The 13247-nt window shown below is 62.1% G+C and overlaps 6 protein-coding genes across 6 annotated transcripts; 4 read left to right on the forward strand and 2 right to left on the reverse strand.

Annotated features, from left to right (window-relative positions):
• Positions 1-243: 243 nt before the first annotated feature.
• Q8F55_000411 (uncharacterized protein) lies at positions 244-1044 on the forward strand (the record flags this gene model as incomplete). The annotated part of the gene is made up of 1 exon (XM_069349064.1): positions 244-1044. One exon carries the CDS (start codon positions 244-246, stop codon positions 1042-1044), a length of 801 nt encoding a protein of 266 aa, XP_069212608.1.
• A 253-nt stretch (positions 1045-1297) lies between these two features.
• CAC2 (Chromatin assembly factor 1 subunit) lies at positions 1298-4081 on the reverse strand (the record flags this gene model as incomplete). Its single annotated transcript, XM_069349065.1, has 8 exons — positions 1298-1871; positions 1909-3027; positions 3078-3174; positions 3213-3316; positions 3361-3469; positions 3534-3717; positions 3771-3948; positions 4056-4081. The coding sequence occupies 8 exons, from the start codon at positions 4079-4081 to the stop codon at positions 1298-1300; spliced, it is 2391 nt and encodes a 796-aa protein (XP_069212609.1).
• A 2053-nt stretch (positions 4082-6134) lies between these two features.
• On the forward strand, positions 6135-7644 carry rhp51 (RecA recombinase Rhp51; the record flags this gene model as incomplete). The annotated part of the gene is made up of 11 exons (XM_069349066.1): positions 6135-6227; positions 6293-6437; positions 6487-6597; positions 6647-6682; positions 6735-6790; positions 6828-7036; positions 7074-7203; positions 7244-7329; positions 7378-7392; positions 7442-7555; positions 7605-7644. The coding sequence occupies 11 exons, from the start codon at positions 6135-6137 to the stop codon at positions 7642-7644; spliced, it is 1035 nt and encodes a 344-aa protein (XP_069212610.1).
• Positions 7645-8239: 595 nt separating this feature from the next.
• On the forward strand, positions 8240-10010 carry Q8F55_000414 (uncharacterized protein; the record flags this gene model as incomplete). Its single annotated transcript, XM_069349067.1, has 3 exons — positions 8240-8332; positions 8482-8499; positions 8562-10010. 3 exons carry the CDS (start codon positions 8240-8242, stop codon positions 10008-10010), a joined length of 1560 nt encoding a protein of 519 aa, XP_069212611.1.
• A 220-nt stretch (positions 10011-10230) lies between these two features.
• Positions 10231-10885, reverse strand: MRPL2 (mitochondrial 54S ribosomal protein bL27m; the record flags this gene model as incomplete). Its single annotated transcript, XM_069349068.1, has 3 exons — positions 10231-10574; positions 10638-10739; positions 10792-10885. The coding sequence occupies 3 exons, from the start codon at positions 10883-10885 to the stop codon at positions 10231-10233; spliced, it is 540 nt and encodes a 179-aa protein (XP_069212612.1).
• Positions 10886-11086: 201 nt separating this feature from the next.
• On the forward strand, positions 11087-12885 carry Q8F55_000416 (uncharacterized protein; the record flags this gene model as incomplete). The annotated part of the gene is made up of 7 exons (XM_069349069.1): positions 11087-11438; positions 11478-11500; positions 11537-11600; positions 11638-11747; positions 11790-12035; positions 12071-12241; positions 12280-12885. The coding sequence occupies 7 exons, from the start codon at positions 11087-11089 to the stop codon at positions 12883-12885; spliced, it is 1572 nt and encodes a 523-aa protein (XP_069212613.1).
• Positions 12886-13247: the final 362 nt, after the last annotated feature.

Below are 13247 nucleotides of genomic sequence, written 5' to 3' on the forward strand. Positions count from 1 at the left end.
GGCGTGCGTGTCGCTCGCAGTCGACTGACGAGAAGGCGGGACGGCGACCCGTGGAATGGGTTGGTGGAGGGGCCGCCACTGCTGAGACAACAAATCCGGCAGATTAGGACGAGCATTAGTATCCTCTGCCTCGTCGTCTAATGACACGAGACAAATAAAGTTGACTCCAATTGCTCCCGCGCGCCTGACTTTGCGTCAACATGGCAACAAGACAACCGGCACACATCGCATCACTCCACAACCATGCGGCAAGACGAGAACAGCACGACGGCGACGGCGACGCGGCGTGCGACTGCGACGCCGCGCGACCGCAAGCCCACGCTGGGCGGCAAGCCCAAGCCCGCGTCGGCCGTGGCCAAGACGCCGCTCCGCACGCGCAACGAGAACAGCACCGCCGAGCCACTCAAGACACCCGCGGCGGGCTTCAAGACACCCGCAGCCCCGCTCAAGACGCCCGCGCCCAAGGCGACCGACGACAAGACCAAGCCGGCATCCACGGCCAAGCGCCGCCCCGCGCTGTCGTCGATCGGCGCCAACGCCGCGGCCAGTGTCAACACGCCCGCGACGAGCACCAAGACGCCGTCGCTGCTCAAGTCGGGCAAGCGGCCGCTCTCCTCGGGCCCCGCCTCGGGACTCAAGCCCAAGCCCCTCGCGACGCCCCGCACGCCGCTGCACCAGACGACGGGGTACGCGCGTGCGCACCCCAGCGCCTCGGCCGCAGGCTTCACGCTCAAGCGCATCCCCGAGAGCAGCGCGCGCAAGCCGGCGGGCGCGACGCCGCGCGCGCCCGTCCGCTCCATCTCCGTCATGATGGACGACGACGAGGTCGGCGCTGTTGCTGGCGCTGTTGGTGCGTCGTGTGTCGTGGCTGCGCTGACGCTAGACCGGCCGTACGCGCCCCCCTCGCCTCCGGCCAGCCGCAAGGCCGCAGCCATGTACGCCGCCGTCTTTCCCGAGGCCACGGCCCCCGCCCCCGCCCCGTCGTTCGACATGCCCCCGCCCCACGACCCGTTCGCCGGCGACGACTTTACCTTTGAGCTGTAGCCGGCTGTCGTCCCCTCAGCCCGCCCCGCCCCCCTGTACACCTATTCACCTCACTGTATACCACGCGCCCAGCGCCACCGTTGTTATGAACCACACTGTCGCACCCACTGCCCCCACTGCCCCCCCCGCTCTCGAATAACTGCATGGACATGAACCGGCGGCACCCTACGTATGTGCGCCCCGTCGTGGTGGATGCTGTAATGTGGTCGCGCTGTGGGTGCGCCGTGGTTGCGCCGTGGTGCGCCGCGACGCTCTACGCCGCCTCGTCCCCCAGGTGCGTTAACGCCACCCTGCGCTTCTTCTTGGCCGGTGGCACTGCCCCCACCGTGCCCTTCTCGCTGCCCCGCTCGCGCTTCGTGACCTCCTCGCCCAGCCCAAGACCCACAACGCCGCTCGACGACTCGGGCGTGCGCAGGCTCGACCCCAAATGGTCAAAGTCATCGCTCGGCGTCGGCAGCGGCACGTCCACAGAGCTCGCAGAGCTACTTGGTGGCCGGTTGATAGGCACAGAGGACGACGACCCCGCCGCGAACAGCGGCGGCGCGACAGCACCCGGGTACGCCGCGCTTGATGCCACCGACGACTCGCGCTCGCTGCGAGGTGGCGCAGGGCTCGCGCGCATCGTCGGCACTGATGGTGAAAGAGGCATGGGCGTCGCCGCAGCCGAGCTCACACCGTGGTTGCCGCCGTGCGAGTGAGCAATCGCAGCCAGCTGTCGGTGGTGCTGCTGTGTCGCGTGCACAGTGCCGAGCTCCCCAAAGTCAAACACGACAATTGAGCAGTACCCGTCGGCACTAGACAGCATCATGACCTGTCCATCTGGCGACCTGTCACGTCAGCAAAACTCCGCACCACACAACTCACCAGGCAATGTCGGTGAATCCGGCGTAGTGCAGGCCGCGGAAGATTGCAACGGGGCCAGCCTGTTGTGTGTCGTACAACAAGACCGCGTCCTGGCACGCAACCGCGTAGAAGAGGCGGTACGGCAGGGCGAAAACGCTGCCCAGCGGCTTTGGCGTGTCCTTGCTCTCACCCTCCTTCTGCGGAGGTGGTGGAGGCGGCATCGACAGTGACACGTGAACCGGGCTGGGGTTGGTGACATCCAGCGTGATCTGTTTCGGCTCGGCTGGCACAGCAGGCCCTGTGGCGGCTGTGCGCAGGTCGTAGAAGATGGGGGAGAAGCGAATGGCCACGCTGGCAGTCTTGTGCCCTGGCAGGTGCGCAATCGGTGCCCGTGCAAGGTTGCCGCGAGAGTAAATGTATACTGTTGGCTTGCCAGCGTCGACATTCAGAGGGCGTGCACGAGTTGGCGGGGCACCCGACGGAGTGTCACCACCGACCGAAGGAGGCCCGTCAAAGCCTTCTGTCGATAAACTTCGCTGCGACATCAAAGGCGACCCCTTGTACACCTGGTCCTCAATCTGGCCCGCAGGCGTGAGGAGCAGGCTGCCGTCGGGGGAGAATGTGAGTCGGCGGAAGAAGCGCGTCATCGACTCCTCTCCGTACAGACGCTGCATGATGGCAGTCGTCGGCGCCACAGCGCGCATGGCAGGGAGAGGAGGGATAGGCGAAGGCGAGCGCCCTCGATTGGACCCCATGGCAGCCACACTCAGGGCGGGGGACCCTGGGTGCTGCGATGAGAAGGATGACCGCCGTGAGCTGGGCTTGGCAGAGCCTGGTGGAGGTGGGTTCATGGCACTTGGAACGGGTGTTGACGGCACCGACGTACTCGACGGTGTTGCGGGTGGTTGGATGGCCGATGCCGAGCCTCCGGGAATGATCGGATGGTCCGTCACCTCCGAAGCCGTCGTAATGACAGAGCCGGCTTCCGACGCAGTTGAGCCCCGACGGGCAAACCCAGGTCGGGGACCTGATGGGATGGACGGTGTTCGAGAGTGACGAATCTCCATCCGTGTAGCACGAGACACAGGGTGCACATCGGGTACACCGTTGCGGAACGCGAACGTGTTGACGTGGACAGCACTGGACCTGTCAGCTTCACAGGAACAATAGCAAGGCTCCACAACACCCACCGATCACTGCTTTGTGTGGCAATGTACTCGTTTAGGGGGTCCCAGGCGACTCCCTGGACGTTATGCAAGTGCTCTCGCAGAGCAAAAATACACTCGCCTGTAAAGTTTAGCGCAGCTCGCCCAGTCTGCACTCACCGCTCGACGCCTTCCAGATCGTGGCCGTGTTATCTGTTGATCCCGCAATGAAGAACTCGCTGTCTGGTGACCACGCGAGGTCATAGACGTGCTTGTTGGTCACCCTGGGAACGTCAGCCGCGTTCGCCAACATCAGCAGCCCACTCACTGGAGCATCTTCTGTGGCCGCCAATGTTCCTTGTCTGGAGCGTCCTCGGCCGCTTCCCCAAAGTTGGAGATCGGCCTGTCCGACAGCACCCAAAGGATGACGTTTCCATCTGTGTAACGTGTGAACACCGAGACAAACCACGTAAATGGTGCCTCTAGGGTCACCAAACTTACCATCGCCGGCGGATGCTAGCAACTGGCCGTTGGGAGAAAAGCGGACGACGTTGACTGCGGCAGAGTGCTTGTGAAGCGTGGCCAGATACTCGACGCGTGGTGGGTGAGGCGTAACTTCTTTGCGCGTAACCGCCGCGTGCGTAGAGGCCGAGACTGAGGGAATGTTGGGATAGACCATCCAGAGCTATGATCGTCAGTCAGGTCTCGTCGCTGCAGCGTCTGTCTGATGGCACTCACGCGGACTTTGAAGTCACCACCGCATGTGGCTAGACGGTACGAGCGACCGCCGGCAATGACCGGGCCTTTGTCATGAGCCTTGTCCTCTTCATCTGTTGGGGTGGGCAGCAGCCTCTTGAGCTGTCCAACGGGCAGCGGTTGGAAGTCGCACGAGTAGATGGCTTGTGTCTCGTGCCAGCTGAGCAGCATGTCAGCAAAGTGGTGATGAAATGGGACGTCCAGCACGCGTCGTAAAGGCAGTGGTGACAGCGCCAAGCTTTGGCCAGCCCAAGGAGTGGTACTTACGCGATCTCCAGAACCTTTGGACGCATGGTGGACGATGATGAGGAAGGGAGGTCGAAGCAGTCGAGGCCACAAAGTTGTATGACTGTAACGTCAGTAACGATCCCGAAGCCGAGGAAGAGAGGGGGCTGGATGCAACCGAGGCGTGGGACAGCCTGACTTCTTCCCTGCACTGCGGCGCAGATGGCAGTGGGGTGCGTTGCTCTACTCACGGATGGACGACGACAAGCAATGGGGAGGTAGGGGGCACTCGCCGTGTCGCCTTGTCTGCTTGTTGTCAAGCTAACAATGGAACAAGACGGCCAGTGTGAGCGCTAAAAGGCTCTTGTCCGGACTTTTGATGCGCTTTGGCAGTTCGGCAAGGGATGGAGGATGTGTCGTTGCCAAGTGGTTGGTGGGTGATTGTGCAATGTGATGTCGCCCGGGTGCTGCAGGATCGGGTGTTGGGAGGGGGGAGTGTCAATGTGTGCGCGTGCGTGCTTTGTCGTGTCGGCGCGCTGTCGCTGTTGGTTGTCAAGGTTTAGGACCGAGGTGAAAGGACGACGATGGAGGAACAAGGGGGGTGGTGGCTCGGTGAGTGGGTGTGAGACGCCGGCGCCGTCGCTGGCTGGGCTGGTTTGGCTGGTTTGGCTGGGTTGGAACAAGTTCTCGTTCCGGGGGATGGGTGGGTTTGTGGGCCGAATGACGGCGGGCGGCGTGGGGTGGGGTGGGCGGGTGGGGGCCGTGGGGGGTGTTGTAAGGGGGAAACAGAGGCCGACTGACGCGCCGCGATCCACTTTTGTAAAGGGTGCAGGCTGGGAGCTAATGCCGCAACCGGAAGAGCAGGAAGAGCAGGCAGGGGAGAGAAGTGCGACGAGATGAGGTGCATTGCTAGGTATAGGTGGGCGAGGTACCACAGAGTGTGTGGTGTGTGTGACCACCGCAGTAGCAACCCCTCTAGGAGATCGGGGGGAGCAACAGTCTCGTGTACATAGTCGACTACGACAACGACGACGACGACGACGTCGACCTAGTTGTGGACCTTGTGCGGGGTAGCTGGCTAGTTGCTTGCCTGCTGCTGCTGCTGCTGCTGCTGTTACTGCTGCTTGCCTGGTTACAAGGGCTGGACGGGGTTGGGCGTCGAGGGAACTCCATCTAGGGAGGGCGAGGCGCTACGCGCTAAATCATCTCGGCAGCGATAAATGTCCTGCCTGCCTGCCTGCCATTTGTGCCAACCTTCGTTCGGGCTGCTCGCTGGCCGCTCGCTGGCACATATTACCAAAGTGGCTAGCAATCCGATGAATAGGGGGAACCCTCTTTCCTCTCGCTTGTCTCGCTCGGTGCGGCGCATGCAGCTCCAACATTGCACCACGACAAGATCCATCTCCCCTTCCTTCTCACGGACCGGTCAGGCCGCATCCAGGAGGGGCGGCCATCTGTCGGCCATCGACCTCCTGCAGGTTCAGAACGTGGCTTTTGCCCAGCCAGCCAGCCAGCCAGCCATAGCCCCTTGAACCCTCACCATCACTGACCCCCTCGCACACTTGGCGAGCCACACACACACCCTCTTTCTTAGGCGGCACCCTTCAAGCCCCCCCAACTCGCTGGCTGGGATTTCACGTTGTCACACATGACTTAGGCGAGCGGTGAATTGCGTTGGCCCATGCCTACCCACTCCCCGCTTGCCTTGCTCGCAAGTGACGACACTGTGCAGAACGTTCCTGGCCGACGCCGTCGTAGGTGCCGGCGACAGGTCATGTGGTGGGGACTATGTCGTTCACAGCCGCTCAGTGTCCGATTAAGAAGCCCGATTACAGTTTCCCTTGTGGTAACGAGATTTCCATCGATCCAAAGTCAAATTACAAGCCCCGGGAATCAAATGCGGTGGTCGACGGTGGTCGAGTCACGTGATCCGCTCAGTCATCCGCGGTTGACGTGTGTTGAGCCAGACGCGACTGATGTTCGCGTCACTGCCCAAATGAAAACAACAAAGCAGCAACCTTCCCCTTCTTCCTCCTCTCTTCACCGCACTTTGCTCATTGTCACAGCTTCTCACTTGCTCCATTTACCCACCCACCCAACACCCACCACACCCACAGCACAATGCAGGACCCCGAGCACGATCCTTTTCAGGGCGACAACGGCGAGGAGGAGGACTTTGAGATCCTCGCCCCAATCCTCGTCGCAAAGCTTGCCGTGCGTGTCTTCCCTCCTCCCCAGACAAGTCTTGCACCCCCGCCGCTCGCTAACTTGGGCTCTAGGAATATGGCATCTCCGTCCAAGACACCCAGAAGCTCGCCGATGCTGGCCTCCACACTGTCGAGGCCGTCGCGTTCACGCCCAAGAAGCAACTCTGCACTATCAAGGGCATCAGCGAGGCCAAGGCTGACAAGATTCTGGCCGAGGGTACGTGCACAATCCCGCGTCGAGTGGCGCCGCGCTGACCCTTGCGAAGCGTGCAAACTTGTTCCCATGGGATTCACGACGGCAACCGAAATCCACGCGCGGCGGTCCGAGCTCGTTCACATTTCGACAGGCTCGGTGGGCCTGGACACGATTCTCGGCGGTATGTTACACCAAGCCGCTGTGGTGTATCGCTGACATTACTACCCCAGGTGGCATCGAGACTGGAGCTATTACCGAGTTGTTTGGTATGTGGCTTAGCTGCGGCGCACGGGCGCGGCACGAAGCTGACAACACCAGGCGAGTACCGTACGGGCAAGTCACAAATATGTCACACGCTCGCCGTGACCTGCCAGGTAAGGACCATCTTCCGATCGCTGTGCTGACTTGAAGCTCCCTGTCTCCATGGGCGGGGGCGAGGGCAAGTGTTTGTACATCGACACCGAGGGCACTTTCCGTCCTGTGCGCATGCTCGCGGTCGCTGAACGATACGGCCTGAACGGAGAGGAAGTGCTGGACAACATTGCCTATGCCCGTGCATACAACGCCGACCACCAGATGCAGCTCCTGGTGCAAGCCAGCGCTATGATGGCCGAATCTAGGTAAGGTTGCCGTCTGATAACGAAGGCTGACCCTCAGGTTCTCGCTGCTCATTGTCGATTCATGCACGTCGCTCTACCGTACCGACTTCTCTGGACGCGGAGAGCTCTCGGCCCGTCAGATGCACCTCGCAAAATTCCTGCGCACTCTGATGCGCCTTGCTGACGAGGTGGGTGGCCAGAATCAGCTGCTCTCGCTGACCCGCCCAGTTCGGCGTCGCCGTCGTTGTCACCAACCAAGTGGTCGCCCAGGTGGACGGCGGCCAGTTTGCGTCAGCGGATGCCAAGAAGCCAATGTAAGTGCCGTTTGGTTCGTGTAGCTTTCAAGCGCTGACAATCCACAGTGGCGGCAACATCATGTTCGTGACACTCAACCACTTTACCCGAGTTGAGGCTGACGCAGCACAGGGCCCATGCCTCGACCACGCGTCTGTCCTTGCGCAAGGGACGTGGTTCGTCTCGTGTGTGCAAGATTGTCGACAGCCCGTGTCTTCCAGAAGCAGAAGGCATCTTCGCCATCAAGTGAGTCGCGGTTCAGGCTGCCTTGATGTGGTTGCTAACCGCCGTGCAGTGCCAATGGCATTGGTGACCCCGAGGAGATGAAGGAGTAGACAAGCACTGGGCTTAGGCGTTTCCCGATCTGTGGGTATAATAGGTTGTGTGTGTGTGTCTCTCTCTCTATACAAGCGCCTGTTGGCAGGCCATGTATTTTACTGTCCTCATCGTGTATTCGTCGCGCGAGGCAGTGTCCAGACTTTCGTCATGACTTTTGAGCAGCCTGTACGTAAACCTTAATCGACGCCAGGTTGGAGGCAGGCACGCCGCCGTCTTGAACCTCCCCGCGTCCCGTCCCTTAGCGCGTTTTCCAGCAGGCCAGGAGCCGGATTTGATTCCGCTGCAGCCAGCGTGAATGGAATTCAACGATCAGTCCAGGTGCAAAGTGCTCGACAGGCATGCACGCAGGCAGGCAGGCAGCGGCAGGGCTGGGCTGGCCAGGCAGACACGACACGGACGCCCAAAGATACTCTACAGACGCCTCCAACTCCTGTCACTCTAGCAATCATCACACATCTCAACCTTTCAACACAAAAGCATAGTCACGCTCGACACCCCTTCTCTGTCCACGTCGGAGCAACACGCGACCCCGTTAAACCTCCCCCTGCTCGCTCGCCAGCTCACCAGCAGCTCTCGTAGCAAGAGCCGATAATGAGGCCCCTCACGTCGCACCCAATCTGGAGAAGGGCTCCCTCGGCAGGCTCACTTCTCATTGGTATCATTGTCGGTTTGCTGGTGGCCTCGGTGAGTTGATATGTTGCCAGCGCACAGAGATCATCTGTGCGCTTGCTCCAACGTGGCTTGGACACTGACGCGAGGACCGTGATTTCTTTCGATTCGACCGTGCCCTCTCGATCGCTTGTCCGCCCACCCCTAACTTTCTGTCCTTTCAGCTCTTGAGGAGAAGCGACGTGAGTAAACGTGGACGAGGCAGCGGCCGGTGTAGTTGGAGCTTGCGCTGACCCGCCTGCAGCCCACCCCAGAGTGGCATGGCTCGTCGACTGGGCGCGTTCGTCCGACGGCAAACCGCCTCGGCCGCAGCCAGATCCAGCTCCCGTCCTTAAAGCAGCGATTGCGCATTCTCGAGCTTATCGGAACACTCTCGCCCCACCACACAAAGGACTGCACGCGCGATCTGCAGGAGCTCTACGTAGAGCAGGCCAAGGACCGGTACTCGCCGCTCGTTGGCCACAAGAAGTCGTGGCACGCCCACGGCTGGCTCGGGCGCTTGATGGGCATGGCCGGCAAGGACCAGCTCACTGTCCTGCCCGAGCGCCACAAGCAGCTTAGCCGCCGCGACACGGTGCGCCGCGACCTCCAGGCGCAGCAGCACAAGTACTTCTTCGCCATCAACCTGTACAACTCGTTCGATGTCATTCCCGACATCTTCTCGACACTCTTCAGGACGGCTGCGATCCTCGGCTTCCACAACGTCTATGTGTCCATCTACGAGAACGGCTCCAAGGACCAGACCAAGGCGCTCCTTCGCATCTTTGACGCGCTCTCGCGCAGTGTCGGCCTCCGCGTTGTCATTCGCTCGTCGATGCGTATCCGCGGTGCGTTCAACCACCGTATCGAGTACCTCGCCGAGGTCCGTAACGAGGCCATGCAGCCTCTGCACGAGCTGCGCGACAACAACGGCGAGGTGTTCGACTCGATCGTGTTCATGAACGATATCCTGCCCTGCGTCGACGACCTCCTCGAGCTCATCTGGCAGAGCCGTCGCCAGAACGCTGGCATCACCTGCGCGGCCGACTACATGTACCACGACGAGATTGGTGCGCCCGTCTTCTACGACAACTGGGTCGCCCGTGACCTCAACGGCACGGCTCTTGAGAACGCGCCGTTCGAGCAGGTCTTCCACCACATCGAGTCTAACCACCGCTTCCAGCGCCACCTGCCCGTCCAGGTCCAGTCGTGCTGGAACGGTGTGGCCATTCTCGACCCCGAGCCGTTCTACGCTGCGCCCCCTGTCAAGTTCCGCATGGCTACGCTGCAGAATGGCGAGTGCTCGGCCTCGGAGTGTTCGTTGATCTGCAACGACTACTGGGCGAATGGCTACGGGCGTATCATCATGGTCCCCCGCGTCAAGCTCGCGTACGACAAGAAGGTGTACGACATTATCCACCCCGAGCGCCGCAACCTGACGGCCATCCGTGGCTACAAGCGCATCGGTGGCGCGCCCGACGACCCGCACTCGGACCCGCAGGACCGCAGCTGGTTCGGCCCTCACGACCGCTTATTCTCGGAAGAGGAGTACGAGGAGGTCAAGTTTACCACTGGCCCAGAGTATGTCTGGTGCTGGGGTTGGGACGGCGCTGGTGACCTCGACGGGCCCGACGTGGACCCGATCTGGGAGAAGATGCCAGACCGGTCATCGTCGTCGGAGACGATTCAGATGAAGCATGATCGTAGCTTCTAGTGCGGACGATATGGTAAGTGGCACTGGGTGGGGGTGCACGAGAGAAGCGCCGCTCACACGACCCAGCAGTGAGCACGCTGCTATGGCTTGCGCACCACAGCACCTGTCTGTCTACAGGACCCATGTTTGGCTACATGCTGCGTTGGCAGCGGTACGGACTGTTTAGGGCTGGCTGGGGAATAGATGCATCTTATGATTTGATGACTGTGGATGGGGGTGGCTATGGCGAGGCCTCTGCGCCGTCCTTGGGCCAGCCCCAGAAACGGCGCTCGCGGCCCTGTGCGCGCTCGTCGCGGGGGAGCGTGTCCGACTTTTCCCTCACAATGCCGATGAAGGTGCGGACGCCGCGGGGCTTGTTGACGGCGGGGCGGGCGGCGTCGACAGCGGCCTGGGCGACGGGGTCGGCCGCGCGGTGGGGGTACGGCAGGGCGCTGGTGTAGAACTTGACGTATCCGGGTTCGAGAGCGTAGAGGGTGTAGTCGTTTCCGGTGCCGACGTGCTGGCCGGCGTGGATCTCGGACCCGCGCTGGCGCACGATGATCTGCCCGGGGACGACGTACTGTTCTGGCGGGGGTCAGCGGGCGCGCGAGCGAGCGAAGCGCGGGCGGCGCGGCGGGCCAAACGCACCAGAGTACTTCTTGAGGCCGAGGCGCTTGCCGGCCGAGTCACGTCCGTTCTTGGACGAGCCTCCGCCGCGCTTCGTAGCCGTACGGATCTGTGTCTGCAGGCCTGCGGACGGGTGTCAGCTCACGAGGGAGGGGGGGGGGGAAACGCGACGCACCAGAGGGCCCGGCGAAGAGCTGCTGCCGCAGGTCGGCGCCGATGGACGTCTGCGCGAGCGCGCGCGCGCGGGGGATGAGCGGGCCGCCGAGCATGGTGTGGGTGTGGGTTTTAGGTCTTGTCGATGCCGATGTCGATGGGCTGTAGGTGTCCGGAAAGTCGAGGAGGGACTTTGTCGCGGGGGCAAAGTCGCGTGGTTCAGGCACGGCGGCCTCCACCAGCGCCTCCACCTGAACCGGCCCACGCCAGATGACATACGGTCACTCTCGCCATCGCTCCCCATCGCACCCAGCGCCATGGACGAAGCGCTGCACGACCTCGGCGGCATCCGCGTCGACCGCCCGCCGCGCCCGCTCGGCCTCGACCGGATCTTCGAGCGCGCGCAGGGCTGGAAGGCGGGCGCCCCGAGCAAGCCGGTGCGCACCCCGTCCCCCCCGCCGACGGCGGTGACGCTTGCCCTACCCGCGCCCCTGGCCGACCCGGGGGCCAGCTCGCCGCTCGGCGCGCTCTTCGCTTACGCCGACCTGCTGCCCCTCGTGCTCGAGCACATTAGCCGCCCGGGCGAGCTGGCGACCGCGGCGCGCGTGTGCCGCGACTGGGCGGGCATCGCGCGCAGGGCGCTGTACCGCGACATCTGGGTGCGGCCATGTGAGTGGTGTGTGTGTGTGGGGGTGCGCTGACGGCTAGGGGATCCCGCGCCAAAGGAAAAGGTGTGTTCGTGCCGGGCTGAGGCTCGCTAACGCCAGTTCCTCCGCGTCTTCGAGACGCTGGCCGCCAACGCCGAGCTCTGTGCCGCCGTTCGGAGCCTGGGTACGGTGTGGGCCTGACGTCGCTGACCGGCCCCCAGACGTCCGTTTCTTCCCCCTCGACATTACGGGCGACGAGCGGAACGCGCTCGAGGACATGGTCCTCCAGGCCTTCCGCCAGATGAACAACCTCGAGCGGCTTGTCTGGACGGTCAGCTTCCTCCCACTCCTTGAACTCCAGCTGACCCCGCAGCGAGACCGCTCCATGTTCGCCGAGCTCTTCGACATCGTCACCCGCCTGCCCAAGCTCCACCACGTCGAGCTCTCGGGCCACGCCACCCGCCTCTTCGAACCGGCCCTCCTCGCCACCATGGACCAGCTACGCGACCTGCGCGTGTACATGCCCGATGTGGCGTTCAGGATCGCCCTCTCAGACGTGATCACGCTCCTGTGCGAGCGGCCCATCGGCGGGCTCGAGGGGCTCGCGCTGATATGCAAGGTGGGTTTGTTACTCGTTGCTCGCTAACCCACCAGAGCTTCAACCTCATCAACGACGACATGCTCCGCGCGCTGGCGCCGTACCTCTCCTCTCTGAAGCGCCTCCAGCTGATAGGCTGCACGCGGATAACACGCACGGGCGTGTACGATGTCCTGCGGGAGGCCGACGGCATCGAAGAGCTCATCTTGGACGCGCCGCCCCATTCGGTACGTACTGCGTGTTGGTAGCAAGCTGACGTTGGGAGGACTTGATAGACCTCTCGGGAGCACCAGAGCTGTCATCTCTCAAGACATTCTCGCTGTCCTTCCCGGCCCCCAACGGACGTGAGGTGCTAGAGCCAGGTGACATGCCCTTACTTCGACGAACAGACACATTAACGGCTCTGGAGCTCACTCTGTCCACGAACGGCGCCCACACCGCACAGCGCAACCGGCTTCTCCCAATACCTGCCTTCGAGGCCCTCACAAGCCAGATCGACTTTCACCGCCTGACAAGACTCGCGCTGCTCAACCTCGTCATTGATAGCGACACACTGTCGGCCATCCTCGATGTGTCCCCCGCGCTCGAGGAGCTTTACATATCTATCGCTTCCCGCCGTGTGCTCCAGCATACGGCAGCTCTCGCCTCTGCGCCACTCCGCATCCTCCACGCCAACGCGCCAGAGAGCGCCGGTCCAACTCGCACAGACCTGGCCGGACTGGCACTCTACATGCCAAAGGTCCAGCAGATCGGCTCCCTGAACCGTGTGTACGAAGTCCACAGAAGATTTGACGGCGATCGGCTCGTGGTTGAGCTTGCTCGATGGTCGCAAATCATGACACCTGGTTACTTCCAGGTATGGAGGCCATGATGGCTGTACACTTTCGATTGTGGACAGCGTCTCTGTCAACGTCTGTTTGACCCAGTGTCAACGATGGCATCCACCGTGGGAATGATTTGTTTGTCAACCGACCCAATACTTCAGAATTCTTGGAGCTAGGAGTGCAAAACGGTATGCATGCGCACGCTGTTGGACCCAATACCAGCACAACCATCACTGCCATCACTGCCACTTCGAATACGGTTGCATAAAAATAGGCCCGCAGAAATTAGGCCCGTGAGTCTCCCTTTAGGCCCGCGTGTGGAGGTGCCGAAGTCGTCGACTGCCAGTCCAGCACTCGACGAATTCCACCTGACCAGACAATCAATACCTTTCACCTTGCACACTTCACC

This window comes from Vanrija albida, assembly GCF_041260175.1.
Source record: "Vanrija albida strain AlHP1 chromosome Unknown contig_1, whole genome shotgun sequence".
Classification (NCBI taxonomy): Eukaryota; Fungi; Basidiomycota; class Tremellomycetes; order Trichosporonales; family Trichosporonaceae; genus Vanrija; species Vanrija albida.